The sequence below is a fragment of the Labrus bergylta genome, chromosome 8 (genome assembly GCF_963930695.1).
Source record: "Labrus bergylta chromosome 8, fLabBer1.1, whole genome shotgun sequence".
Lineage (NCBI taxonomy): Eukaryota > Metazoa > Chordata > Actinopteri > Labriformes > Labridae > Labrus > Labrus bergylta.
The window spans coordinates 20,623,384-20,649,960 of NC_089202.1; the positions used below are offsets into that span (position 1 = coordinate 20,623,384).

General features: G+C 41.7%; 2 protein-coding genes across 2 annotated transcripts; one reads left to right on the forward strand and one right to left on the reverse strand.

Moving 5' to 3' along the window:
* The first annotated feature begins 1,352 nt into the window (after positions 1-1,352).
* On the forward strand, positions 1,353-12,332 carry rab11al (RAB11a, member RAS oncogene family, like). Its single transcript, XM_020644511.3, has 5 exons — positions 1,353-1,696; positions 5,175-5,370; positions 6,110-6,303; positions 8,772-8,852; positions 10,474-12,332. Exons 1-5 carry the CDS (start codon positions 1,657-1,659, stop codon positions 10,611-10,613), a joined length of 651 nt encoding a protein of 216 aa, XP_020500167.1. The 5' UTR covers positions 1,353-1,656; the 3' UTR covers positions 10,614-12,332.
* A 280-nt stretch (positions 12,333-12,612) lies between these two features.
* On the reverse strand, positions 12,613-25,367 carry mex3a (mex-3 RNA binding family member A). Its single transcript, XM_020644533.3, has 2 exons — positions 24,832-25,367; positions 12,613-21,548 (listed from the first exon to the last, which is right to left on the reverse strand). Exons 1-2 carry the CDS (start codon positions 25,250-25,252, stop codon positions 20,395-20,397), a joined length of 1,575 nt encoding a protein of 524 aa, XP_020500189.1. The 5' UTR covers positions 25,253-25,367; the 3' UTR covers positions 12,613-20,394.
* Between the last annotated feature and the right edge of the window lie 1,210 nt (positions 25,368-26,577).

Consider the following 26,577-nt stretch of genomic DNA (forward strand, 5'->3'; position numbering starts at 1 on the left):
CTTGTTGATGTCGGGCGCCTTGCTGGACATCCTGTCTCAGCCCAACTTCAAACAACCATACGACAGGCAAGGGATGAAGCTGAGGTGGGATTTAAGCCTCCTGAAAAACTAGCTAGATTGTGCCCACCTGTCAATCAGGTCAGCTACGCTCCTTACTATAGATACATATTGTTCATAAAATCAAAATGGATGCATTATAATAAAATACACCCCTGTACAGTGTGTGCCCATGAAGACATTAACCAATCCAACCAAAATCATTCTTTGTACCAGGCTGTAAACATCTTAATGTCTGCTGTAAAAATTTGCATTTTTGAATGGGGTGTGTATGTGAGTTCCTGGGCTCTTGGACCCAGTCTCAAGTGGACACTCGATGAACTGCAGTTTTTTTCAATTACACATTGTTTCATTTTTCAACACTGAATCTTGCCGCTTGATATATAGCCTACAAGTAAAAAGAGATCAGCAATGAGTTAAGAAAGCATTTTGTATATAGGGGCACCTTAAGCGGTTTCATTTTTTTTTTTTACTTTATCAAGAAAAAGTTTTTCACAAAAAAAAAAAAAAAAAAAAAAATTACAAAAATGGCAAAGCCTCTTTGGTAGATGCTAAAAAAAAAATCACAAACTTTTCAGCTTGTGACCCCAAAAATAAGGGTGCCAGAGACTGGGGACCCCCACCGTCAATGTAGGGTGGTTCAGGCATATAATTATTAAGTAATTTATATGTATAGACAGTGGACAAATACATATTTAAAAAATAGATGTGTGCATCTTTGTCCATATTCATTTTATTTCACTAAATAGTATGTTTTTATTTGAAATTGTATCTATTTTAAAATAACAGGTGAAATATATTGAATAATTTAAATATGTATTAGTATTTTTCGAAGGCATCTCAAGACCACCTTCTTGGGGACTCAAGGGGACCCCTGGTCGAAAGCACAGAAATCTGCTGTGTAGCATAGAGCAGTTAATAAACATGAATAAAACATATTTACAGGATAACAGAAATCAGGAGACAGACAAAATGAAGACACATATTTGTCCTGAAGCATCTAGGGCCCATATGTAGGCGTTCCCTCACAATTTATTTAATTTATCTAATCTCCTTTTTGATATCTCTTGTCTTCCTTGAGAGATGTATCACACCTCTGTAAGGCTGCAGTGATACATATCAATGAGGTTTGATGCTACCTGTTGAGGCTTGGGGCCGCAGACGTCACGAAAATCAACGACCAGCGGGTTGAACCATGAACGGCAGCCAAGCGGGCCAATCACGTCAACGCTCGTGACAGGTGTCGATCAGCTATTGACCATTAGGAGCGAACAAAGGGGGCGGGCCAAAAGACACTGAACGTTACGTCGCAGCCTCCGTAATGGCAAGTGACAGAGGGGTGAGGAAGACGAGGTGAAACTTTTTTTTTTCTGAGCTAGTAGCCGCTGTGGGAACAACAACAGTGGGAAAAAAAATTATTTAACTTCTGGACAAGTTTTTTCGGCGTAGTTTTCGACTTGAGTGCGATTTGACCGTCTTCCGTGTGTGAAGCTACCAGCTACAGTCGTTAACGGGGGTTGTCTGACGGTCTCTCCCAAAAGTACCAGAAGTTTGTTCGACTTCGAGTAAATACGTAGAGGCGTCGAAAAAACAGCAGCGATGACGAACAGAGAGGACGAATACGACTATCTTTTTAAAGGTGAGTCGCTCTTTTTTTTATTATTATTATTATCTCCAAGCTAGCAGGCTTCGTTTCGACACCAAAAACCGTAGTTACACCTGTGAGTGTCACTTGATGCCGAGGTGTTGACCCCCCCTCCCGTGTGCCTGGCAACAAGGTGTCTAAGACGACGTTCATCCAGACCCAGAGACAAAGACACCTGCTGCGAGCTGTAACTTTATCTGAGTCAAGTTGAGACACAAGTTACAACATGGTTTGATAGACATGCCATCTTTTTGCAATATTGCTGCTGGTAAGGAGTATTTATGTGGCGTTCAAGTAGCATCCGCGGTGGAGTCATCATCATCATTTGTGCAGGCCTATGATGCAATCGTCTTGTGATGCGGCGTCGGTTGGGGGGTTGGGGGGGGGGGGGGGGGTCATACACCGTGGTGGGGTTAGAAAACAAAAAACAGCTTTCAATCAGACTGTCTTACAAATGACTTGTCTTTACACTTTCACTTGAGGTTACTTCGTGGTTTACTGGAGATCCCCTGTTTTGAAGTTTAAATGCACTTACAGGTCTTCACACCTGTGCAAAAACACACTCGTTTTTCATTCACCACCTGAAGTCTTTAACAGTAAGAAATGTAAGTATAGGCTCTCTAACAAATATAGGATATGAAATACTTTTTTTTTTTTTTTTTAGATGTCAATAACTTTTTCATGATGGCAAGAGATTATTCGTGTTTTATTCCAACACTTTGTCATCTGGTATGAAATAATATTCTATTTCTGTAATAATGTACTGTGATGGGTGGTAAACACTGTTGTTCCCATATGGCAGCTTTTCATACTTTTACCTAGTCATAAGCAAGGGAAATAAAGTGCCTATGGTCTGTTCAAATATAGAACACTAAACAGGCATGTGTGGTCAAACTGGAAATACCTGCATGAAGTGTGTTTGTGTGTTGCCACAGAGAAGCTCTGAGCACAGGGAAGGCGAGATTTTTTTCATGCACTCAATCTGCGATAAACTGATTTTTGCAGATTCTTCTGAATCATTTGCAGCGCAAGGACAGTGATAAGGCGATGGCTGCCATTAAGTCGTTCTCTCAAACCAGGAAAAGGCTAATGTTATGGTCGTAGTTGTTCTTTGTTCCCACAGCCTCCTTTTGTCCCTCGCTGCTGGATAGCATGAGTCAAGTTGGGTGAGCTTTTAGTGAGTCATATAAACCTTTTCTTACTGATGGAGGCAGCAGTGCGGGGAGTCAACCTACTTCCCTGCTCAAGCCATACCTTTTTCTTTGTACACATTGTGATTTTAGTGATGTTAATGGTTGTCATTACTGGGATATGTTTCAGAAACTTTTCATACCAGTTCTTTCACTCTTTGAATGTTTATCTTTCGTGTGTTTTTGGATTCAAAGCACATTGTACTACACAGCTGAGGGAAGTATGTTAAAAAAGCAGACATTTGTGTCTGTCGCTTTCTTTTAAATTACACATTTTGCATTTTGATGCAAAATCAGTAATTGAAAGAAAACATTTTTCCTACCTTCATCGAGGTGATCTATTTTAAATTGCTGCTCTTTCCTAGCATTATAACTACGCTAATTTTACACAAATAGAAATACTGAAATTGGACGTGTTGTGTTGATCTTTTGTTCAATTTTCAAGGATTTAGGATCAGACTGTCTATTTTTTTTTATTAGTCATTCTTCAAAGGCCAGCTCCATCCCTAGGTGCAAGGTTGTATAATATAATAGTTAGGTGTCATATCTCTTCAGCTGAAGAATGCAAACCCAACAATGGGCTAGTGAATGGGTGTGTAACGCAGCCGTGATAATACCTGTCTGATGGCAGGGCACCTGAAAACGGTTGCATAATGATTTTTGTTCTCCGCCCAAGATCTTTTGTGTCAGACAAAATGGAGAAGGACAGTTTTTTGATGCATAGCAGAGTGACAATTTTACTTTTGGGTGGTATTCTCCCCATAGCTTTGACATATTTGTTAAAATCATATTCTTCAGAAACAAGTTCATATTTATTTGGACAGGTTGCTGCATGCATCTGTTACACCATAGAAACACTGACAAACATTAACACACAGTTTCCCCTAAGACTGAGTTGCATTGCTTATATGCAAGTGTAGACACAGCAGTCCATGTGTTAATGCAATTTCAACATTCCTTAACAAGTTCCTATTTCCTAATAGCAGGGTGGTGAGTTGCTGGGGTTGGTTCCTTTTGACAGACTGACTCACCTGACAATTGTGGAAGTAGTTAACTGACACACACTCACTCTAATAATGGCTGTTAAAGTTCATATTTGGAGAAAGTCCAGTAGAGGATTAGCATTAATTGATATTTAACTGTAAATATAGTAATATATCCCTCGGGCCCACGTCAAGCATCCCAAATGTTTAAGTAAGAAAAACAAAATTAAGCTTTTTTTTCTGTCTTCTCATTACAAGAGAGTGTTACATGGTGACCTCTCAATCACCCTGATGAAGGCCACAAGCTGAAACGCATCGGTCTAATTTGTTAATAAAGTTGATCTTCATACTACAAGTGTTGCTGGAGCTTTGTGAGCTCTTCTAGTCTTTGTCTTCATGCACCTTGATAGTTCCAAGATTATGTGTAAACCCAGCCAAGACTTTCTTTCTCTAAGGTGCTGGTTGTTGTTTACTATCAACTAAAAACTTGTGACACAAACATGGGTATGGCGTTGAGGGTCAAAGTCTACCACAGAATCACTATTTCTCTTAAATGTAACATATGTCAAAATGCTTCCAGTACCAAAAAAACCATGTCCCTCAACAACAGAATCATCCATATGCAAAAAAAAAAATTGTATTGCGTTGACAGGTTGAGTTATCAGATTGTGTGCAGCCTTGACAACAGAATGACATCTCAGCAAAAAACTAAAATCTGTTGGCAGTGGCATGTATGTTGCATTACCGGTGTCTTAGTCCATTTATTCTCCTTAATTTAAAATCTACTTTTTTTTTCTTGGAATACATTTGACAAAATAAATCTGTAAGAAATCAATACTTTAACCCTGATTAACGTGCTCAGTCTGCCTTTATTTCCTGAAAAGAGCAGGTGGTATCTAATATTTTCGGCTACTCAGTGGGAGTCCCCTGAATTTCTGCTCTATTTCGTCTTGGAGCCAAATGTGTGCGTCATTATTCAGGCAGGCTATCCAATCAAATGAGAAACAAATTTGATTTATGAAAAAAAATCAGCTCATGTTGTTTAATGTTACTCCTTCACAGTTGAATAAACTGTTGTACAGTTTGCCTTTACAGCTGCAGTGAAGTAGTACGTAGTGCTGCTGAAACACTGTGCTCAGGCTGCACTCTGTGTATTTTTCACTCTTGAAAATGAGACTGCCCTGTGCTGATTTATTCAAAAATAATTAAAAGGAAAGAACTCTGCAGGTACCGTCCCCTACTGTATTACCATGGTGATGACTGTTCCTCTTTTTAAACCACCTTTTTTTTCCTTTTTAGTGGTGCTGATAGGAGACTCCGGTGTTGGAAAGAGTAACCTGCTGTCTCGCTTCACTCGAAATGAGTTCAACCTGGAGAGCAAGAGCACCATCGGGGTGGAGTTTGCCACTCGCAGCATCCAGGTAGAAGGCAAAACCGTCAAGGCTCAGATCTGGGACACCGCAGGACAGGAGCGATACCGAGCGATCACTTCTGCGTGAGTACAAAACATCACTGAAGCCTTTGTGGAAGCACGGACTCACTTCATGCTTTGACTGCATGCTCCCTTTATACATAATAGTTTTTCCTTTGATTTACAGTGCAGCATACATGCACCCATTTACAGGTCCACATGCAAAGTTCAAAACAGGCAAGGTCTTGATACAAGACATTCAAAAGGCCTCTTTTGTTTCCTCATCACGGGGCATTGTGCCGTCTTTTGTCAAAACTCCTAGTCACAGTCACAGGAAATCAAGCTTCAATATAAATATCTGGGTTTACAGTTTACCTCCAACCAAGGGCCAGTCTCCATCCATGAATTACATTTAATCAGTCATAGCCTTATGATACTGAGAAAAGTTTACGAGAATCAGGAAGTGATAAGTCCTACAAAATGTACCTTTTCGCCTTGGGGGAGGAAGTGTTTTGTAAATCACAGCTTCCTCCTCATCTCTAAGTCAAGTTCCTGTACAAACACTGGTCCCTTTTTTTCAGGTTGTCTATCTCACTGGAGTAGCCAAGCCTGTGGCACCTTTGATTCAAATAACTTGCACCAGTTCTCACCGGCTTACTGTTTTACGAAATGTGTTTCTTGGTTTCTACAATTGCTGCCGATAAAACGTTGTGCCTTTTAAGTTGGCAGAGCTCATGTGACAGAAGAATCCTGAAATCGTCAAAAAAAAAAAATGTTTTCTCTTATTTGTATTATACTCATCTCCTCCTCTTATGATTTCCAGGTACTACCGAGGAGCAGTTGGAGCTCTCTTGGTTTACGACATTGCCAAGCACCTGACGTATGAAAACGCTGAGCGCTGGCTGAAGGAGCTGCAGGATCATGCTGACAGCAACATAGTCATCATGCTGGTGGGCAACAAAAGTGATCTACGCCACCTCAGGGCAGTGCCCACAGATGAGGCCAAGGCCTTTTCAGGTATTGTTGTTGTGTGATTTATGTATGAGCACAAACACTATCCTGCCTGTGTAAGCCTTTGATGTTCTAGGAGTCAGCTTCATTAGAATATTTCCAAGGTTATCGCTTATTGTCTAAGTGAAGTGTAGAATAACATTTGCAGTTGTTGCCTTTTGTCTCTCAGTATCTCTGTTGCGCAGCTTTGAGAAGCTTCAACATCTGTTGATCTTCTGGCTCACCTGCGGATCATTTGACGTAGATGATGGCCCAGAACAACCACAGTCTACTTCCAGTCTTGGACTTCTAGTCTCTGTATTTTGCTTGTATTGCAAATAAGCTTTGAAACAATAATGCAAAGACAGCAAAAATGCCATCACAAAATATGAATGCAATGCATCGTGAATGATACAGCCATTATCTTAACATTTCCAAGAGCAAGAGGTAAATCAAATCTTTCTTTTACTATTATCAGTACTATCACGATACCTTGGAGGAATGTGTCTCTTCAGTTAACTACAGCTACATCAGGACTGATTTGACATCCGCAGAGAACTTGGCCAAAAATGCATTTAAGGCTGTGATACTGGGCCAATCCCCTAGTTCCTTAAATGAGGTATTCAGTACTTTATAACCCATTATGTGTGTTGCAGACAGTACAGCAAAACATGCTGATTTCATCAAGTTTTCTTTCCGTTTATTTTATACCTTTTTTTTTTTTTTTAAGCCTCGTTTGCGTATTCCCTCTGGCAAAACCCATATTAGAAGTGTTTGCACTGTGATACTGTTAAGCATTTTCCATGAACGTGTCACAACACACGTTTCAAAAGGACTCGATTTAAATAAATTAAACCTCCATTTCTCTCGACCCCTCTGAGAATTTCAAGGCTTTGTTTTAGAGCAGATTTAGTTTTTTTTACATTCTGCAGAACTTCACTAAAAATTATGTGTAATTGTCAACCTTTTGACACGCTCATTATTTCTGAGTGGTTGCCCTGTGTGTTTATTCTTGACCTTGGGTTTATTGGCTCGTGTCTGAAGCAGTGTTACACCTGCTTTGACTGGTAAATGACTCGTGCCGAGACTGCCTGTGTGAAAGTCAAATGCATATCCATATCACACTAGGCGTTTGATTTTCTTAGCTAGATAAATACGTTTTCACAAGTCAGTGTCTGCTGGTCGGGCTGATTTGTTTTCCAAACCAGTGACCATAATTATGTATGCTTAATTTACATAAAGACCAGGTGAGGGACCTGTCCAGTCAAAGTCCATTTTCATGTGTTCCTCTCAAAGAGTCAGTCACAGTGAGCCAATCAGAAGTTGTACTTACACCTGTGTGTGAAAATTAAATTCTCACCTATCACACTGATCAAATCTTTTACCAGATTTAAATATTTTCATGTGCAAAGTTGAGATAAGAATTAGGATAATGAAAAATGAAGAAAGCAAGAAAATAAGTCTGCAAAAAGTAGTCGATTTATTGATGAATCAATTAGTGTGGAATCGACAACTAGATTTGCAGATTTATCGCTGCAACAGAAATGTATTCTAAAAGTTGCTTTCCTCAGTCTCAAAAATGACACATCAACACGTCTGCTGACCTCACAGACATTAATTATCACGTTACCTGTCCTCTTGGGCCAATCAGAGAGGAGCTCTGTGATCGGTGTGTGTAATCAATCAATGTAATCAATCTCACCTCCAAACAAAGCAAACATATCAAAGAAATACATAACGTAAACATTGAGTTTTATTTAACTTTAAATAGAAAAAAAAAACACGTTCAATTTACAAACTCATTAATCCGAATAATCTTAGTTTCATTGTAGAAGGTATGCTCCATTAAAATAAACTATAATTTAATTAATAAAAAGAAGCAAATTGTCACATTTAAGTGACTGGATGCATCACAGTTTCTGCGATTTGCTTTAATGTTGACTTGAAGGTGTAATATTGAACAATTCTGCATGAAGAAAACAAACAAATGATGGAATCGTTTGAAACTGTCATATGTTTTGTGCCGATATTATTCCAAATGTTTTTAACATTGTTCATACCCAGATTAGTCAGTTTTATTTTAAAAGGTTAAGTTGCATTTTTTGGGCGATCCGCATGAGACATTTGTCACTGAACAGTTTAATATCCCTTTAAAAAGAACAGATTAAGTGTGCATTTTTGAATCCATGTGACACAGGATTTCTCATCATTTTGAACCCAGTTTGATCTTTCAAGTTTATGTGAGTAACGATGTGTTTAGTCAGGTCATAAAAAAAAAAAACATTCCAGAGCAAATGTCTACGAATGCAAATCACTGAAATTCTGTAACAGGAAGTTTTTCAAATGACTCAATTTGAGGGGAGAACCATGGAGAGAGTCCATCATGACTGTAAATGTCAACACAGCATCTCCCTGCTCTTGTGTAGGTAGTTATAAAGGTTCAGAAACTCACAGATATTAAACATATGGTGTCATTCTGTTTATGTACTTTACAGAGGCGAATGGCTTGTCTTTCCTGGAGACATCAGCGTTAGACTCATCCAATGTGGAGCTGGCTTTCCATACTATTCTCACAGGTATGTTTCCTGTTCGTGTTTTCTTTGTCTTTTGTTTAAAGTGATTATATCAGATCATTGAGTGAAAGTGCATTGGATGCTGGAGTGTACCAATCTTAAACCTCAGAAGCAGCGGTGTTAAGATCTTGATTTATAAAGTACATTGATTTGTCTGAAAGTGTTACATTTCCATCCAGACTTTGATGGTTTACATAACAAGACTTTAAAGCTGCCACTAGATGGCAGCAAAATCCATCCTATTGGTTATCCATGTCCATCACTTGCATGCAGTCTTAAGCAAGAACAACCTTTTTATTTAAGGTAACAAAGGTTATGGGCACACTGAAAAACAATGCAACCAGTTAGTTATTGTTGGGGCAGCCACTCTAAATCATTTATAGGGACAAATCGGCTTTGACCCGCTTAATCGAAAGCATCTCTTCAAGAAAGAACTTCTGATAGTAGTTCACAGACATTAAGCATTTGTAAATGGTTTTGAGCAGTTTCCTGGTGGGGACATAAATTTCAGCTAAGCTAACAAGGGGTATCTGATGTTGAAGATTTGGCAACATTGTTGGAAATGAGTCTACCCCTCGAGTGTCCAAAGGGACAATCCATCAGTGAGTTGTGCTTCCACTATAATTGCTCCAGGGGCGATCAGTGTGTGAGTATGTGCACCACTCACTGTTTGTTTTCTGCTTCTGCTCCATGTTCAATACTCAGGCGCCTCTGCTTGATCCGTTTGAGCCATCCTGCCCAAACCACAGTCATTTCTAATTCATAAAAACTTCAAACTAACCAGCCCCATTGAGCTAATGATGCTAATTAGCTCATTAAGTGAGGAGAATAGAGGAAGTTCAGAGCACATTAGCAGTCAAGCTATAGACCCAGTGAAGCAGGGAAGAAGTCGCATGATGTGTAGATATCAGCAGCAGACAGAGCGTAGGTCAAAGAGGGTCATCCTGATGGATTATTGTCTATATAGGATCAGCAGCTGTAGCTGTGTAGAGTTCTTAGTAATGACTCATGGTTTTACCACCTGACGTGTCACGTCACAGTCAGCCAGGAGTCTTGTTTTGCTTTAAACCTTCTTGCTTAATAGGCAGTTTTTACTTCAGGGCTGTTTTCCACATCTGGCTGTAGTTTAGAGTTAAAGCGGCAGTATGCAACAGTAAACCAGAGCGGTGTTTGCACTAGTCCCGCTCCCTCCCTTTTAAAAAAAAAAAAAAAAAAAGTTTTATGAACTCACCAGCTTATTGACAGTAAAATATTGAAAAAGGAAATGTCAGGGATGAAGAGAAACAAAACAAGCGCAGCTCTTGTGTGCTAAAGATGAGTCCTTTTTCTGTTTGCTGCTTTTATTGCATGAACTTGCAAAATAGGTATTCAGATAGAAATATGAAATGTATTTCATCTTGTTGCATGTAGGGAGTGCCTAAAAGGAGACTTGGTACTGCCACATGACATACCGATGCCAGTTTAGGATGGAAAGAATCCTTCACGGCTGCCAGGAGTCTGGATAGAACAGTTGTTGTTCAGTGTTGTCATGCTGTTTGTCCTTATCACAATATGTCCCACTGTTGGCTAGATTTAAAGGCATCTACACATAACTCATTTCCTTTCACCCTTCTCTCCATCACAGCCATCTACAACATCGTGTCACAGAGGCAGATGTCAGGGCGAAACGACTCAGACTTCTCACCAGCCTCCAACGTAGTGCCCATCACAGTTGAGCCCACCCAAAACTCAGCCAGTAAGGGTGTCTGCTGCCAGAACAACTGAGGCCTTACCACTGACCTCCTCCTTCACCTCAAGGCTATATCGGAGAAACAGCCTGCTAGAAAAACAGACACAGGCAGATGGACAGGTAGCGAGAACCATAATACACAAGGACACTTGTACTGGGAATGATTTGTAAGATGTCTGGTTAAGAAAACTTAATACAGTAACAAATGAGGGGACCAGGGAAGGAGGGATAGTAAGGAAGTTTAGATAAACAGGCAGGGCGGGTTGTTGAGAGGTTTGATGCACTGCATAGTCTGCATTTAGCTATGAGAGAGATGCATCATCAGAACAGATTCAAAATCTAATGAAAAATGTAACACAATATTTGGTCCCTTTTTGTATCTCATCACGATTTCTGTCTTTGCAAACTGCCTCCCTTTCAAAGCTGTACTTTACAAGCCAGTAAATGCTATCTTTCAGTTTCTCACTACCAGGATATTGGGCAATAAAACAAAAAAATACACATCCAAAGAACTGAACTGCTAACCCCACCATCCCCACTGTCATTCCCATTTTACACCAATGTATAATATTCAGGAAATAAAGTCCCCTACAATATTTATTGAACACTAGATTAAGGTCTTGTTTAGCAAAAGGGTTTGCAGTTTAACACTAGTTGCTTTTTGTTTCCCCACCGCTGATAGCTTCACCCTTACGGGAGCTCTCTTGCTTTATACTGCGTTTGTCCACCGTCATATCTGAAGAATCTTAAATAGACAGCGACTCCTCAGTAATAGAGGAGCAAAAGGGTTTTAAGTCATTTTTCCTAAATGCACATGCTGGAATTTGGTCGATGTTGGTTGGCTCATGTTGTGTTCCACCAGACCACTCGGAGCAATAACATCCCTCTCTAACGGTGACATGTAATTTCTTTTTGATTGCTTTTGATCTTTGTTTGGAAGGCTTCCCTGCTCTCTGCACACTTTGTTCTCGACAGATGAGTCATGCTCTTGCAAGCTTTGCACAGCATTAACTCCAACCTCCAACTTTTACAACAGATAGCTGCATCACTTGTGGATGGGTTAACTGCCTCGCATGCTGGTGGGATAAAGGTTTTAGCTTTGCTGATGACTCTTTCACCCCTGCCTCATAACCTATGGGAGAAGTTCGGAGGTTAAGGAATTGTTTTAAATGCATGGACAACCCTGTGCTGCTGTTTCCTGCTAACTGAGATGGATGGATGGATGGATGGATAATGTTTCAGGGGATGAGGTAGTGAGGGCACTCAGCCCTGCCCTGCTCCTGTGGTCTCTGATGTACCCGAGATGGCTTGTTTTACTGTAAGTGAAATCCTCCACTGCTGCCTGCTCACCTACTCCTTTCTATCTCTCTCTACGCTGTATGTAACTGGAACAGGACTCTGCCTTCTGGGATCTCCCCGAGGTCTGCCCTCGCTCTCACTTGTCTTTATTTCCTGTGGAGAGGGCGTGGGTCTGATTCGAGGAGCCAGGATTGGGGTGGTTAGTATCTAATAGTTTAATAGATGAGGAAAAGGAGAAAGTATGGTAGTGCTAGGAGGGAGGGGGGGGCTTAATTAAATCCAAAGGTTGTGCACACAGATGTTGTTTATCCTGCTGATGTGTTTCTGCATCATCACTGACTTCTGTTGACTTCACAGGTCTTAAACTGGGTGGTGTAGGTTAGGGCTTTTTAACATTTATTCTAATATATGTATATTTGGACTGCATATGTATAAAATAAATCTCATTTGTCATAGCCTGCCTCTTCTCATGTCTCCTTAAGATCCTTTTTAATTATTCAGGATGCAAGTAGCTGGATTTTCTATTACTGATTTTGGTCGAAAGTGCTCGGGTAATCAGAGAATATTAAGTCTGCGTGTCCACTTTAATTTAATAACAAGGTATTAAGTGTTAAATTATTTCGTATTATTCGGACTGAAATAATACTCATCATATCCTCAAAGAATCACTTAGCTAGATTAACATTCCCCTTCAAATAAAAAAATAAAAAAAAACACAATTAGTTACAAGTGAAGATCATTTCATTTTTGTTTTATTAGAAACATTTACAATACATCTTGAATCTTGGAAAAATAACAAAGAACCAGAACTAACATGGCGCAGATACAATAATAATAATAAAAATGTCTCCAAAAAATGTAATTCACAAAAAAACATTTGCTATAACAAATAAACCTGCAATATCACATGCCTTGTTAGGGCACGGCATACTGTAACAGAGTTCAAAGACTTCTTTTTTTTTTTTCCATCCATCAAAGTTGACGGTCAGCCACAGAGGGCCGTGAAGGCGACCCTCTTTCACTGTTCACAGAGAAACCAGAAACTATCGCCAGGTGATGCTGGCCCAAAAACTAATGCACTACAACCACTATTAGACCGGTATGAAACACCTCTACTGTGCTGGAAAAATTGGAAACGCTACCAAAGACAAACTGTCAGACTGTTTTGGCCTCTTTGGAAAAGGTTGCGAGTTTCACCAGCGAACGCCACTTCAGCCCCCATCTTTTTACGTGCAGCAGAAAATGTGCTATTGTTGTGTTTTTTTGTTTTTTTTTGTCAAGTTTTCTTCACTGTATCTACTTTTTACACAAACTAAGAACTTCAAGTTAATTCATATGAGGTGCAAAACAGTCTTTCATCTTCTATCAGGTAACTGAGAATACAAAATCCAACTTCAATGTGGGGACTGAAATGTTCTCTTTGCCTGGCTCCAAACTCATGTCAACTGTTTCACTTTCCAAAGAGACTCCCAACTATGAAAATCTACAGAGGAGAAACAGCCCAGGTGTTCCTATGTTCAAGGACAACACAGGACCTGCGCTATTCCTCCTGTCTAAGTGACCATACAACATACATGCAAACTAGTACGGTAATGAATCTGTCGTGTGTGTATATGTGTGCATCTAGTTACATAGATCTACTACACAGTGCGCTGTTGTCCTCCCCTAGATGTGTCCGCTCGATTTGCAAACTTCACCTAATTAGCACATCAGGTGAAGTCTCTCATAAAGGCTGCCTTAAGGCTGATTATGCTCTGTTGCTAGTGATCACAAGCTGTCTGAGTAGTAGATGTAGAAAATGTATGAATGAAAGTGTGTACAAGCTGTGTGTGGCCCCATTGGCAGAGGGGTCACAGCGCCGCCTCATTCATTCCAAGCATTGCAGTCGTAACATGTTTTATAGGTTTGATAAGTAAAAGTGAGTTTAGATTACAGAGGAAATGAGTTATGTGTTTCAGTCAGTAACATGGGCTTAGTCGAAGGGGGGAGAACGGGTAACAGCAAGCAGCACCACACAAAGAATGCTGATGCAGGAAAAATATAGAATTGAGGCACAAAATTGATGCTCTGTGACTAAAATATCTCCAAATTCTAAAAAATATTATATTATTTTCTGTCATTATTCCATTGTGACCGCACTGATGTTGTAGTCGTGCACGTCTGAAGTTAAAATTTAAGCCACGGGGAGCTCTCCTTCCGCGTCCTCCATTAACCACGAAGAACGTGGAAAAAGCAGAGCGGCCGTAACTTTCATAAATAAAACTTCTAAACTTCTTTTCTCATTTGTACTTATTAGTAGAAACTGACTTCCCTGTGTTTAGAAATATATTAACTTCTTGTCATTTTTAATTAAAAAACAAAATGTCTTGAGGTTACTCATAAATATGTTGCTTCATTTTTTTTCTTTTTTGTACTTTCATAAATAACATCCAGATACTGACTTTGTTTTTCCTCTGCTTTCTATGAAATAATAACCCATGTTAGCAAAATAGATTTGAGAAATTGTAATATGTTTTTTTTTCTTTTTTTATTCATTTTAAGTTACTTTCTATAAATGTATGTGGAAGAACTCAAATATAGTCTACGTTGAAAACCTGTCGCAAATTCTTTATAAAAAAAACAAAAAAACTTAAAGCTCACTTGTAAATTGACAAAACAATAAGCATAAGGAGTGCATCGAGTTGAGTGGTCTTTTTTTTTTTTTTTTTTTTACATTCAAATGCATTACTTGCTCAATGTGTGATTTCGACAGGTTGGTACAATTGCTTAAGTGCATCCATTGAAAATAAGGATTTCCTATCACTCCTTTAAAAAAAAAAAGGGATTCTACATAAATGCATAAAGACCTTTTCATATCAAGAGAAGAAAAAACATCAACAGTTTCTACCATTACTATAATAGTAAGCTTAATACAATATCGTAAATAATACTAACAAGAACTTAATGCATCAAATGTCACTGTGAGTCACCCCCCACCCCTTTGTGGCACCACTGAATTCAAAAAGGATCTCACACTGGGTGAGCTGGACAAATGAAACTTACACTTTAGCATATTCTTAAGAATCATAATTAAACTTTATGTATCGATTAGTTAAACTACACGGTAAATATATGATCTTTGACCGATGTTCACGTTAGGTCTTAAAGCTTTGTATACACTTTAGGTATCAGGCTGATGAATTCTTTATGCCATCTTAACTTTTTTTTTTCTTCGGATAAATCTTACCTACTGTACTATACTTTACTTACATGCAGTTAAACTTAAGGATACAGTCGATGGCTCTCTAAATGATATCAACTAAAAGCACAGTGTTGCTTTGTTCACTATCACACTGACCTTACATCGAAAGAGAAAACCCCCTCACAGTTTACTCCGAGGGGTTTAGAAAATGAGGAGTTAGGGTCTGGATTTTCACTGGCTTGTCATTGTGAATTCTTTGCAGACTATTTTATCAAACGACTCGGACAGTCCCTTTTTAATCTCAACCCCTCAACACTGGTCACGTTTTTCTCAGAGAGAGAGATTGACCTTCCCTGGACTATTTTTGTGCCCACAAAACAAGCTCAACCAGGGCGCTAGAAAAATCACTCAAAGGACTGTGGAAGTGCCAGGATGTGCTTTAGGCTGATCTCTTTGGGGAGAAGTAAGTCTGTTACCGGCGCCCCTGTAGTATCAAACTAATCTTACAACACTGAAACATGATATGCCTTCATTTCACAGATATCGACTGAGTGGCCTCCAAGACTTTTTTGGGGGTAAACAGAGTAAATCTAGCCACAAGATTATTCATTAATAATCCTGATTTAATAAACTCTAAATCAAGCCGATCTCCATGCTAGAATAAGTTAACTCGAGTAGTACGTTAGCCCGTGTCCTCTCCTTGTATTTTGTTCTTTGGCTATGTCTGACACTTTTCTTTCATAAACCCTACGCATGAAAAAAGTAGGTGCAAGTAGAGCCATGAAATCAGAAACGTAGTCTTACCATGTAAACAGAAATCCTCTTGAGATATGCTCGGTAACACGCCTGCCTCTGTCTGTAAGTTAATGAAGAATAATGGTCACTACATGACTGCAGTCAGAGTGTAACTACATCACATCATGCTGCTCTCCCTCTCCCTGCTGTGTATGTTTCTGACCTTCAAAACATCACACTGTCACAAGTGAAGTCATCCTGTCCAGCTTTTTTTTCCTTTCTTTTTTTTTTTTTGAACAAAGAGAAGAGACTTCCGTTCTCTCACTCTGGTCCTGTTTGTTTGTTTACACTCCAGGAATCACTTTTACAGCGCAGTGAGATTTCCTCCTTAAGTCACAAATAGATGCAGGTTCATATTTTCAGTGCAACTCCCAACAAAAAAAAAGCAGGAATCCTTAAAGTTTGTCTTGACTCACCCTGTGATCTGATTGAGTTTCAACGTAAAAAAAAAAAAGTAAGCAATCAATTGACTAAATGACCCTGATGAACACAACAAGAACAATTAATTATCCTGAAACTGTTACTAATTCATTATATCTCTGTTTCTACACTGGCATGAATCCATAATGACATTTTAGCCGATGTGAGACAGAAACGCAACAGCATCCTAATAGTCAAGGTCGATTTGTGAATAGAATATTATTTCAAGAACTGACTAAGCAGACCTCCTCTGTGTATTATCCCAGTATAGTCCTATTATTGCTTTTCATCCTAATATACATAGAAACAGATTTACTCATCAGGGCTAGGTTATTACACACAATATTTCTTCGAGTTTTAATTCAAGCTTGGATTTATACATCAGCTGCGTCATAAAAGGATATTCATTATTACAGTTTATAGACGTGGTTCATTTATTTTCTCTATTTGGATGAAGTACTAAGTTAATCAGTTTAAATAATATTTCATAAATGTATGGAATCTATCTAATATACTATTATAGTCCAAAGGGTGATGGGGGCGCATATATAAAAGATTTACTCTCCCTAAGACTCCATGTGCTAAAACATTGACAATGACACCGTCAGCCTTTTTCAAAATAATCAAAACTTCACTTTAAGCGGGCCTTTGTCCGGATGTTCATAACCGATACACATACTGTATTTACATAGATGCTCAGGGTGCTTTCCCATAAAGTACAATACTCATTAACTTATACAGCGTCTAAACAGGGAGACTCTCCAAGTAGCCCTCTCTGCATGAAACCAGTGCAAACCTCCAGCAAGTCATCAGCATGGACTAAATGGACGAGAGGTCTCCCACATTACCACTAGTACTACTGTAGCATTAAGAAGAACAAGAACCACCATAATACAAAAAAAATGATAGGGAATCCTTATGTGCATTTCTTTCAAATCCTATGAAATGTATTCACCATCAGTGGTCGGTTTGGTTTTCATCAATTGCGCATGTTTTGTATAAGGTGCTCTACTTTCTATATTTAAGTAAAGTGTTTTAAGAGCCTAATTTCCTGAATCTCTCTGATCCCCACCCAAGCAGTTTGATTCACATTCTTATTTTTCCTCCAAAAATAAGTACTTTCAAAAAGTTTGTCTACGGGGCGATACTATCAAAGGCCAAAGTTGCTACCTTGTAAGCCAAAGTAATGGCGATATTTGAATAAAAAATATTAAGGCAGAAAACAAAATAACAAAAATACTTAGTTCAAAGAACAGTGTCATACTGCCTTGAATTTGTCGTAGAAAGCTTAAGCCAAACCACTGTGCAATTTTTCCATCCATAAAACCATAACTATTCTTTATTCCTACATCTGATAGAGCTCAGGGTACTTTTTGCAAGTACAGTGCTTTCCCTGCAGTCCACACGTAATGTGAGTGGTCTGCTTTATGTTTTTTTTTTTTTTTTAAAGAATGGCCCTTTGTGTGCTAGGAGACACAATTTGTAATTGTTAATTCCTTTTTGAGACAGAAGCCGAGTTGAATTGTTCTCCAGTACAACAAAAGAGAGGCCTGCTGAATCACCGACACTAGCCCTCATGTGACAACTACTCAAAGCTTGCAGCAAGACTTGAGTGACCAATAAAAATGCAAGATCTGCAAGGTTTTTTTTTTTTTGAGCCTACTTCTCTCTTCTTACAGCCAAAATGAATCCCCCCCTATCATTCAACAGCTTTAATCCCTACCCCCATCCGCTCTCCTCTAGCCCTCTGAAATCCCCAGGCTGGGGCTAAGGCAGACGCAGAGGGTGTGTAATTTGATTCAGCATGAGTGCTGGTTAAATGGGGCGTTTCCTCTGCTTTCCTGTCAATTACAATTGTCTGATTTCATTCTCCAAGCTCAAAGCCAGAGGGGGGCAGCCATTGGCTGAAGCCCTGGTGTCCATAGTGAAAAGGCAGCTGCAGGATGTCCCATACAGTAGCGATCTGCATTGGGGCTGTCTCAAAAAAAAACGACCCCTTCCAGATTTCAGGGCGGTGCATTTGGGAGGTGGAGGGGGGGGATAATGCTGCCCCCTGTGTGATGAGATCACGCAATCTTTGTTTTGTGGGTAAACGTACGTTTGACATCATTCACAGAGTGCGTGCAGCAAATTTTGTGTCATTAACACTGAGAATAGGTAGCTTGTGCGCCTCCTGATAACTGTAGATAATTTATCTTGCTCCTAAGCTTCCCCTTATTTCACAGGCGCTGCCAAATTCACTACTGTCTTTCAGATTTTGTGTGTGTGTGTGTGTGTGTGTGTGTTTTGGGACAAAAGAGGCCCCAACTCCCCAGTAGGGATAGCTCAGAGCGGCAGAAAAGGAGAGGAAAAAGGGGGGGCGGAAGGGGCGATTGGGAGTGGAAGGAGGGGGTCCTATATGCCCAGCTGCATCCACACCATCCAGCTCCCTCTGTGCTTGTAACAGTGAGGTGGGGCTGAAAGGGGCTCGCTGCGGGACCCTGTCCTACTCCTCATACAGCCCCTGAGTCCCCACACGGTCCGCACCTGGACCAACCCATTTGCCTAATTATGAATGAGTAGATCCAGGCCGTGTCCGAGCACTCCCCAGCCCAAGCCGCTACCGGGCCGAGACAATACGCCCCACTCAGAGAGGCCTTCGAAACCAAACGATCAAACTGTAAGCAGGGGGAGACATAAAAGCCAAAGAAAAGAGAGAAAGAAAGGGGGCTAGGCCAGAGCTCCAACTTGGGGTCACAGCCACAGTGTGCCATGAAACACCTGCTCCTGTACAGATTTGCTAATTACAGGGGAGACAGCTGGCCCCTCAGAGCTCGCACATAATGCTGTTAGTATTGGGGAGTAAGGATTACTGGTTGGGGACTCTGTTTTTTACAGTGTCAACTATTTTAGTGGAAGTCGGCTGCTGATTCAGGGAAACAATTTACAGTTTTACTCGGCTTCTGTCCACATTCTAATTCTCCTCTTTATTTACAGTGCACACCTCAGAGAAATGCCTGTTGACTGGAGCTCTTTCTTTGTCCTATATCGTTCAGAGAATGTGGCCAAATGACCACACGAGACAATAAAGCGCGGCTAAGGTGGCTTTGAAACAAGTCCATTGGGGAGACGGATATCGAAAACTAGCCAACTGGAAGAATTCCAAGGCTTTCGGCCTCACAAATTAAATCAGTGCTTTAAGCCAACCGAGGAACCACATGCTTTTCAAGTGCCACGAGGAGCAAGCATTACTAAATCTTTTCAACAAACTGCAGTGACCAAAGTGTAATCAATGGCTACTGGAAAAGAGATTTTACTAAAACACAGCTTTAGCCTTTCTCTGAACAATGATGCCAATAAAATGTAAGTAACCACTGGAAATAAATGATGTAGTGTCCTATCCCTTTTTTAGGATTCATCTGCTTTGTAAGACTTCAAGGTATAAGACTGAAAAAAAGGGGGCAATCATTTGTTCTTTGTTGGGGTTTCAAGGCTACAACCAATCTATTCACATTTTAAATTTGATAAAATATTTATTAGACCAATTATATCAAAACCACAATCACAGTAAATCTGAAAAGGCTGAATTCACCTTCACGTCAGCTCCCAAAATTTCAAGGTTTGATTGAAATCCTCTTTTAGATCATGATGATTGTAAGGTGCAATGAAAAAATCTAGGGTTTTTTTTTTTTCTTCTTCTAAGAACAATATTAACTTTCTAGGTCAGTCGGGTGCAGATTGGGTACCTCAACAATCATCTTCTTTCCTTCCATATAAACCCACTTCATGGTAAAATAAAAATTTGAATCATAAAATGTTCACATCACTGTCTACCTCTGCCTACACTGTGATTCATGAATGAAAAACAGCAGCAGTCCAAAAAACTGAAAATGCAAGTTACTATACTTCTCTTATAAACAAAACTTTTATAAAATATATATGCATATATATATATAAAAGAAAAACTTAAAAATATTTCTTATACTTTTTAGTAAAGCAAGCAGTGCCTTCTAAAATATCTGCTTGATTGTTTTAAAATTTTCTGAAAAAACAAAATGTGTATTATAATAATAATCAGAATAACAGGAAATAATTATTGAACAAACACTGACAAAACTAATGATAAAAACTGATGTGGTTCCTTAAGAGAATATTCGGATGGCCTGTGTGACCTGGGTGTGGCACACTGGGCACTCCGGGTGGTTGAGCTCACAGATTCGGATGGCACACTCCATGCAGAAGAGGTTATGGCCACAGGGCACCAAGGCAGCCGTCACTTTGCTTTCAAAGCAGGTCATGCAGTCCCGCACAGTGGCCGGTGGCGAGTCCGGCACTGGCAGACGGCCCGGGAAACCCTCACCGGCTGAGGTGGGCTCGCTGTGGGCACGGCGAGCCTGGGCATGAGGTGAACCGGATACGGGCACGATGCTGGTGACTGAAGAGTTGTTGGTTCCTCCACCTCCGCAGGACTCGGTTAAGCCAGGGGAGAGTCTGGTCAGGGGGAGAGGGAGGCCTCCGAAGCTCTTGGAGCGTTGCTGGGCATAGAAGGCCACCTGTTTGGGGTAGTCAGGGTCACCCCAGCTCTGGGTACCATCTGATCCAAAGTAAGAGCAAGGCTTCTCTCCAGAGCTGGAGAAGTTGCTCTTGGTGTAGATTCCCCCTCCTTCACTTCCTCCGCCCCCTCCCCCTCCAACCATGGCATCTGAGAAGTTCTGGCGGTAGCTGCTGGTGAGGGGCTTGCGCTGGCCCCCCTGCAGCCCCCACACCTGCTGTAGTCGGCTCTCCAGACCACCGCTACTGCTCGCTGGGCTGCTTCCACCATTTGGCCCCAGACAGTCGTTCTCATTATTGTGGTCGTGAAGGCCTCCTGTTCGGAAGGCGATGTGTGCTTCTATCTCCTCGCGGGCCCGCTCAGCATTGCTCGGCGACCCCGTGATCTCGAAGACGGGGTCGCGGTCTCGACTAGGGGTGACGATGTATGTGCAGGTTTGCTGCTGGATGCGTTTGATGGTGGAGCCTTTAGGCCCCACTACCAGCCCCACGACACGGTATGGCACTCTCACCTGAATGGTAGTCTGACCGGGCAAAGGTGTGGGCGGAGAGCCACTAAAGGACACTCCTAGCTTGTTGCGGGATGCTCGGAGCATGGAGAAGTGCTCTGCAGCAGAGATGATTTCACGACGGGCTAGTGCAACATCCTCCTTCCGGCCAGTGATCAAGAACACCGGCTCCTCTCCTCTAACGGGGGTTTTGATGTAGGTGTTGGTCTTGGCCCTCAGGGCTTTGATCTTGCAACCTGCAGAGACACCAACAAACATTTCAAAATGGGTAAATATGATCAGTCGAATCATGTGATCCACAAATCGAGTGGAACTACTACAAGTGTCATCGTCCTGAGCAAACAGAAATCCTCAGCTCTCCTTTGTTCAGTGGAAATTCAGACTTACTGAATGTAGTACATTTCCCCAGCTAAGGATACGCGGAGTAATTGCAATGATTTATGAGGTTTCCAGCACCTCAGCATTAGTGTACTTTTCAGTAAACCTATCCATTAGCTCTAAATCAGGTACACTTATCTCACTCAAAGATACAAGGATGATCCGGAGGTTTTGGCAGGGTAGGCATGTCTGTTTTTTGGGCTTCATGAGCTACAGCAGATGCAATAAATTTGCTAGATGCTAGTGAGCAATCACTGTCTGACCTCTCCTTGAACTTACGAGACTATACAGTCAGCCCACATGTGCTTCATTTTTCGGCCATTAATGGCTCTGCATTAGTTGTGGTTATGATCAGTTTGTACTACTTTACTTTAATCAATGTTATTCGAGCCTCAATGTTAGGGAGTGCAAGTAATGTTATTCATTATAACATGTTATGTCATGACGGAAAAGGACACACGGTACATCAGCCGCTACTTCGGAGGATTTTCAGGTAGATTTGAGGTCAAGAAGAAGAAGGGCAGAGCTATTCTGTTTATATAACACTCCTTGAAGCACCAGGTATTCCTCGGGTCAGTTTTCATTCAGAAACTCAGGCAGCCTCCCCATTAAGACTTCCACATTTATTGATTTTAATATGCCTTTCTCATTTCGACCATCGTCTTAAAGAGGCCGGTCAGACTCTGTGGACAAGCTAGAATCATCAGGCGTCCAGTGAGCACATCAGAGCTCATCTTACCAGAACTCAGGATGCTTCAAATCAAACAGCACATCATTGCATTAGCTCTGTGAAAATCCCAGCAGCAGGTATCAAAAGCTTTAGAAGACACTGTAAGTTGAAGGCGAATGTCGCTGTAATGCTCCCAAATAGGCCCACTTTGTTCCGGAACACTTACTTCTCTGGGACCAGAAGGATACTTACTGAAGGTTTCAAATTGCTCATACCTAAAATCTGAACATGCCCATTGTGGCCATTGCCTGGTATTAGTCTAATAAGCCTGTCCATGCCATGGGGGGATCAGAGAGTAATTGTCAAATTCCTTTTCTGGGACTACATTGTATCATTCTATTATTCCAAATTTATGTCTCAATTAAAGACCTATCTGTTAACAAAACAGGCACAGATTAATTAAACGCACCCAGAAATTAAGGTCACCGGAGACAAATGTATTCTCAGCTGTAAAAAAGAGGTGCCTGTTATTCAAAACAAAGCCCGAAGAGCTTCACAGGAAGGTACAAGCGCATCCTCGAAATCAATCCCTGTGACTCTGACGGTAGAAAACAATCATATTCAACCCCTTTCTTCACGACAGGATCCTCTGTATGCCAGATCCACGAGGCAGACTGGGCTGCGCGGTGCTGAGGAGAAGGGGGTGTGTACGCATTGCCAGCTAACGAAGGGCCTGAATCAAAAGCAGCTCGACTCAAATCCCCCAAAATCAGCACTTCTTCCCGGGGAAAGGCAAAGAAAAAAAAAAGAAGAAGGGGGCTCTGCACTCGTGCTCACTGGATCAACCCTCCGGTCGTCTTCAGTTACCCCATTAAAATTCAAAACTTACACTTCAGAGTAAATGAACGAGAGCCGCCCTGGACAGACAAGAGGCATTCAGCAGCAAAAAACTGAATCCACATTTACAACAAAAAAAAAGGTAACAGGATGTATCATGACCCCCTCTGACTGAAACCGTTTGACATTTATTGATACCCGTTTTCTTTTGTTGCAAAATAAACTAGGATTTTGCTTGTGCTACCTCACCCACCCTGCAGTCTTTGTACTTCCCTCTGTTCGCCCGCCCATTCCTCCCTCTCTCCTGACACACAACCATGTGGCATTGAGAGTGTGCAGTGGAGTGGGGCTCATGAGGAGCCCCTTGTGCTGAGCTCCAAGGCGTGACTCCCATTCAGCTTTTTAGATGCTATACTGCCTTTCCGTCCTTGTCCTTGTTTTCTCTGCCCCTCTCGCCCATGGGTTCATCACAACAGCTAACAATGGGCAGTCACATTAACACCACCAACCGGCACAAACAAAGAAGGCGAAATAACTACTTCCGAGTTCCCTATATCCAAACTGACTTCAAGATTTTTCAAAGCTGTTTGTGCATAAATATGGAACTTGGATAGAATGAAAAATCACAATGGCAAATGAGTGCAAAGAGGAAGATACTCTTTATTTGTATTTTTTTTTAAAAGCATCCCACCTCCTGGTGCAACTTCTAGCTGAGTCACCCTTTAAGGCCATCCCGTGTGCCAAACAGTAACACTGTCTTAACGCGCCCCTCCCCTCATACCCCGACTTTCACACCTTTGTTTGACAGCTGCTGTCATTCAACTTAAGCCCTTTGTTCAATAAATCACCTCAAACTGGAAGAAAAACGTGCACAATCTGTGGTGTGTCTGTAATTGAACTTTCCAACTCCCTCATATGAAAAAAAAAAACAAAACAAAACAAAAAAAACAAGTGGACCACGCTGCCTCTTTTTCCAATTGTGTCACTGGGGCAGTGCGCAACATAAACAACGAGCTGAATAAATGTGGGGAGACGGAAAAACACCTTCCACTACTGTGGCCAAAATGTGCACATTTCGGGGTGTTTTCTAACAATCGATCTCAAAGTGAAGACATTCCTCTCCTCGCCAGCCGCACGTTGCCTTTTTGAACAGTCTGGCGCGTCTCAGACGACAAAGGAAGCAAGTGCTCTCCGTGCTCCAGTGTGTGTGTGTCTGTGCGCTGACATTGATGGCGTGGATGTAGAATAATTCGCCCAGTAGGGAAACGGGTCTCTCTCTCTCTCTATCTCTCTCTCTTTCTCGTGCCTCTGTGCAAATTCACTCAAAAGCAAAATAAACACAAAAGCAAGCAGATGCAGGTCTTATTTTAATACACGAGCCATATGATGAGTACACGAGAACTTGCAACATTAGAGCAGAAAAAAGTGGGAGGCTGATGTCTCGGGGGAGTACAAAAAACACGCGAGCACACACACACACACCACTCCCTTTTCTTTGTCAAATAACACCAGGTAACAGTTAGGGAACAAAAAAAACAAAGCGCACAGGAAACCACGGAGGGGATAATGCAGCACTGTTAGCGGGATAAAAGCACAACTTTGATGGGGGAATAATTTGCAAGCCAGCGGTTTACCTTGTCTCCCCACTATTTCGGCCACATGTTCAGAGCTGGGCACTGGGACGCATTCTGTTATGTTGCAGCCTCGTCCTTTCGTCTCACTTGAGGAGCTCTCATACAGGGCGCACAACTTGCTCTTCCCTTGCAGAATCGCCGTGTCCCCGCCACCTCCGACGTTGTTCGTGTGGTTGTGGTGGTTGTTATTATTGTTACTCCGGTCCTGTACTCCTGTTGTTGGGGCTCCGCCGACGTCCTCGCCTTCCCCGAGCCCCAGCAGAGACAACTGGCCCAGCGCGACCCTGAGGGCACGGGAGTCGTCTTCCTCTTCGTCGGGCGGCACAAGGAGACCTTCGGTTCCGAAACCGGAGCCGGCCAGATCCCCGCCGTAGCCCCCATTTTTCTCCATGATCCCTGCTAGAACCAGCAGGCTAGGCATGGCTAACAAAAGAGTGTGTGAGACAAAGACAGGGGAAAGAGACTGGAGAAACAGCACCCGTGCCGCCTCCTCCTCCTCCTCGCCCCCTCCTCCTTCCAATTCCCCCCTTTGCGCTAGTCCCTCCCATAGACCGGCCCCCCTTCTCTCTCTATCCGCCAGACTTTTCAGTACAGTAGTCTCTCTCTGAGCTCCTAGGCAAACGGGACACAAGGCCGTCTGCACGATAGATGGGGCGGGCGATGTGTTGCTCCACCCAGTCTGGTTTACACAGCTCTCCTCCTCGCCGAGACAAAACGAGCCGCCCTCCCGTTGTACCATTCCGTCTCAGGTTCCCGAGCCTGTGGCATCTCGAATCCAGCTTCCTCCAGTCACCTATAGAAAGGGAAGAAAACACCTCATCGTTCAGTTCCTGCACCACACTCCCCGTCCAGAGCTGCGGCGTGGCCTGAATACCCGCATTTCTGCCACTTATGTAAGAACAGCCACCTAGGATGTAAACAGTTACGTTATCAAAAGGTGCAAGTACAGTGCGCACATGGTCATCTGCTGATGCTTGAAAAAGATGATGTCAACTTTCATAGCATGAGATTAGAACGAGCAGATCGTGCATAAATTAAGTGTGGGGGGTTCGTGGACTTTCACGGCAGGATTTTTCTTTATTTTTTTCTTTATTTTTGGAGTGAAGGAGTTGGTGGTATTTTTTTTTTTTTTTTTTTTTTTTTGGAGGGGGTCCGCCCACCTCCATGTAGCCGTGCTTTGCGGCAGGTCACCGCGTTGTTGTCTCCGGCGCCGTTGCGCATGAGGATGTTATGTATAGGAGGGAAAGAGAGTGTCTGGAGGGGGGCGGAGGAGGGGAGGGGATGGGGGGGGGGGGGTGCTGTACACGAGGAGGAGAAGAGAAAGGGAGTTGTCAGACAGGCGTTGCAGACCCTATGCAGCGGGGGGACATCAGAAAAGCCCCCGCACATTTCCCGTTAAAAACACACACGCACACACACATGCGCACACACAAGGGTTTTGCAGCAGCAGCCCCGGTGAACAAAGAACCGCGCCGTTTCGTTTCGCGCACAGACTCCCCAAGATGTCCTCGACAGAAGCCACGCCTGACAGCATGGTTGTAGCACAACACAAAGACTCAACTGCAGCAATAAAAGCAAAATTATATTAACATGAATTAAGAAAAAAAAAAAAATCTACAAATAAACACAAAGCATTAAGTGATTTCTTTGCCTTTTAAGGGATTTTTTTTAAAGCTTCCAAACATGCAAAACAAAGTAACTACAACTTTCATTCTCATTTAGATCTAGAAATTTACAATAAAAAAA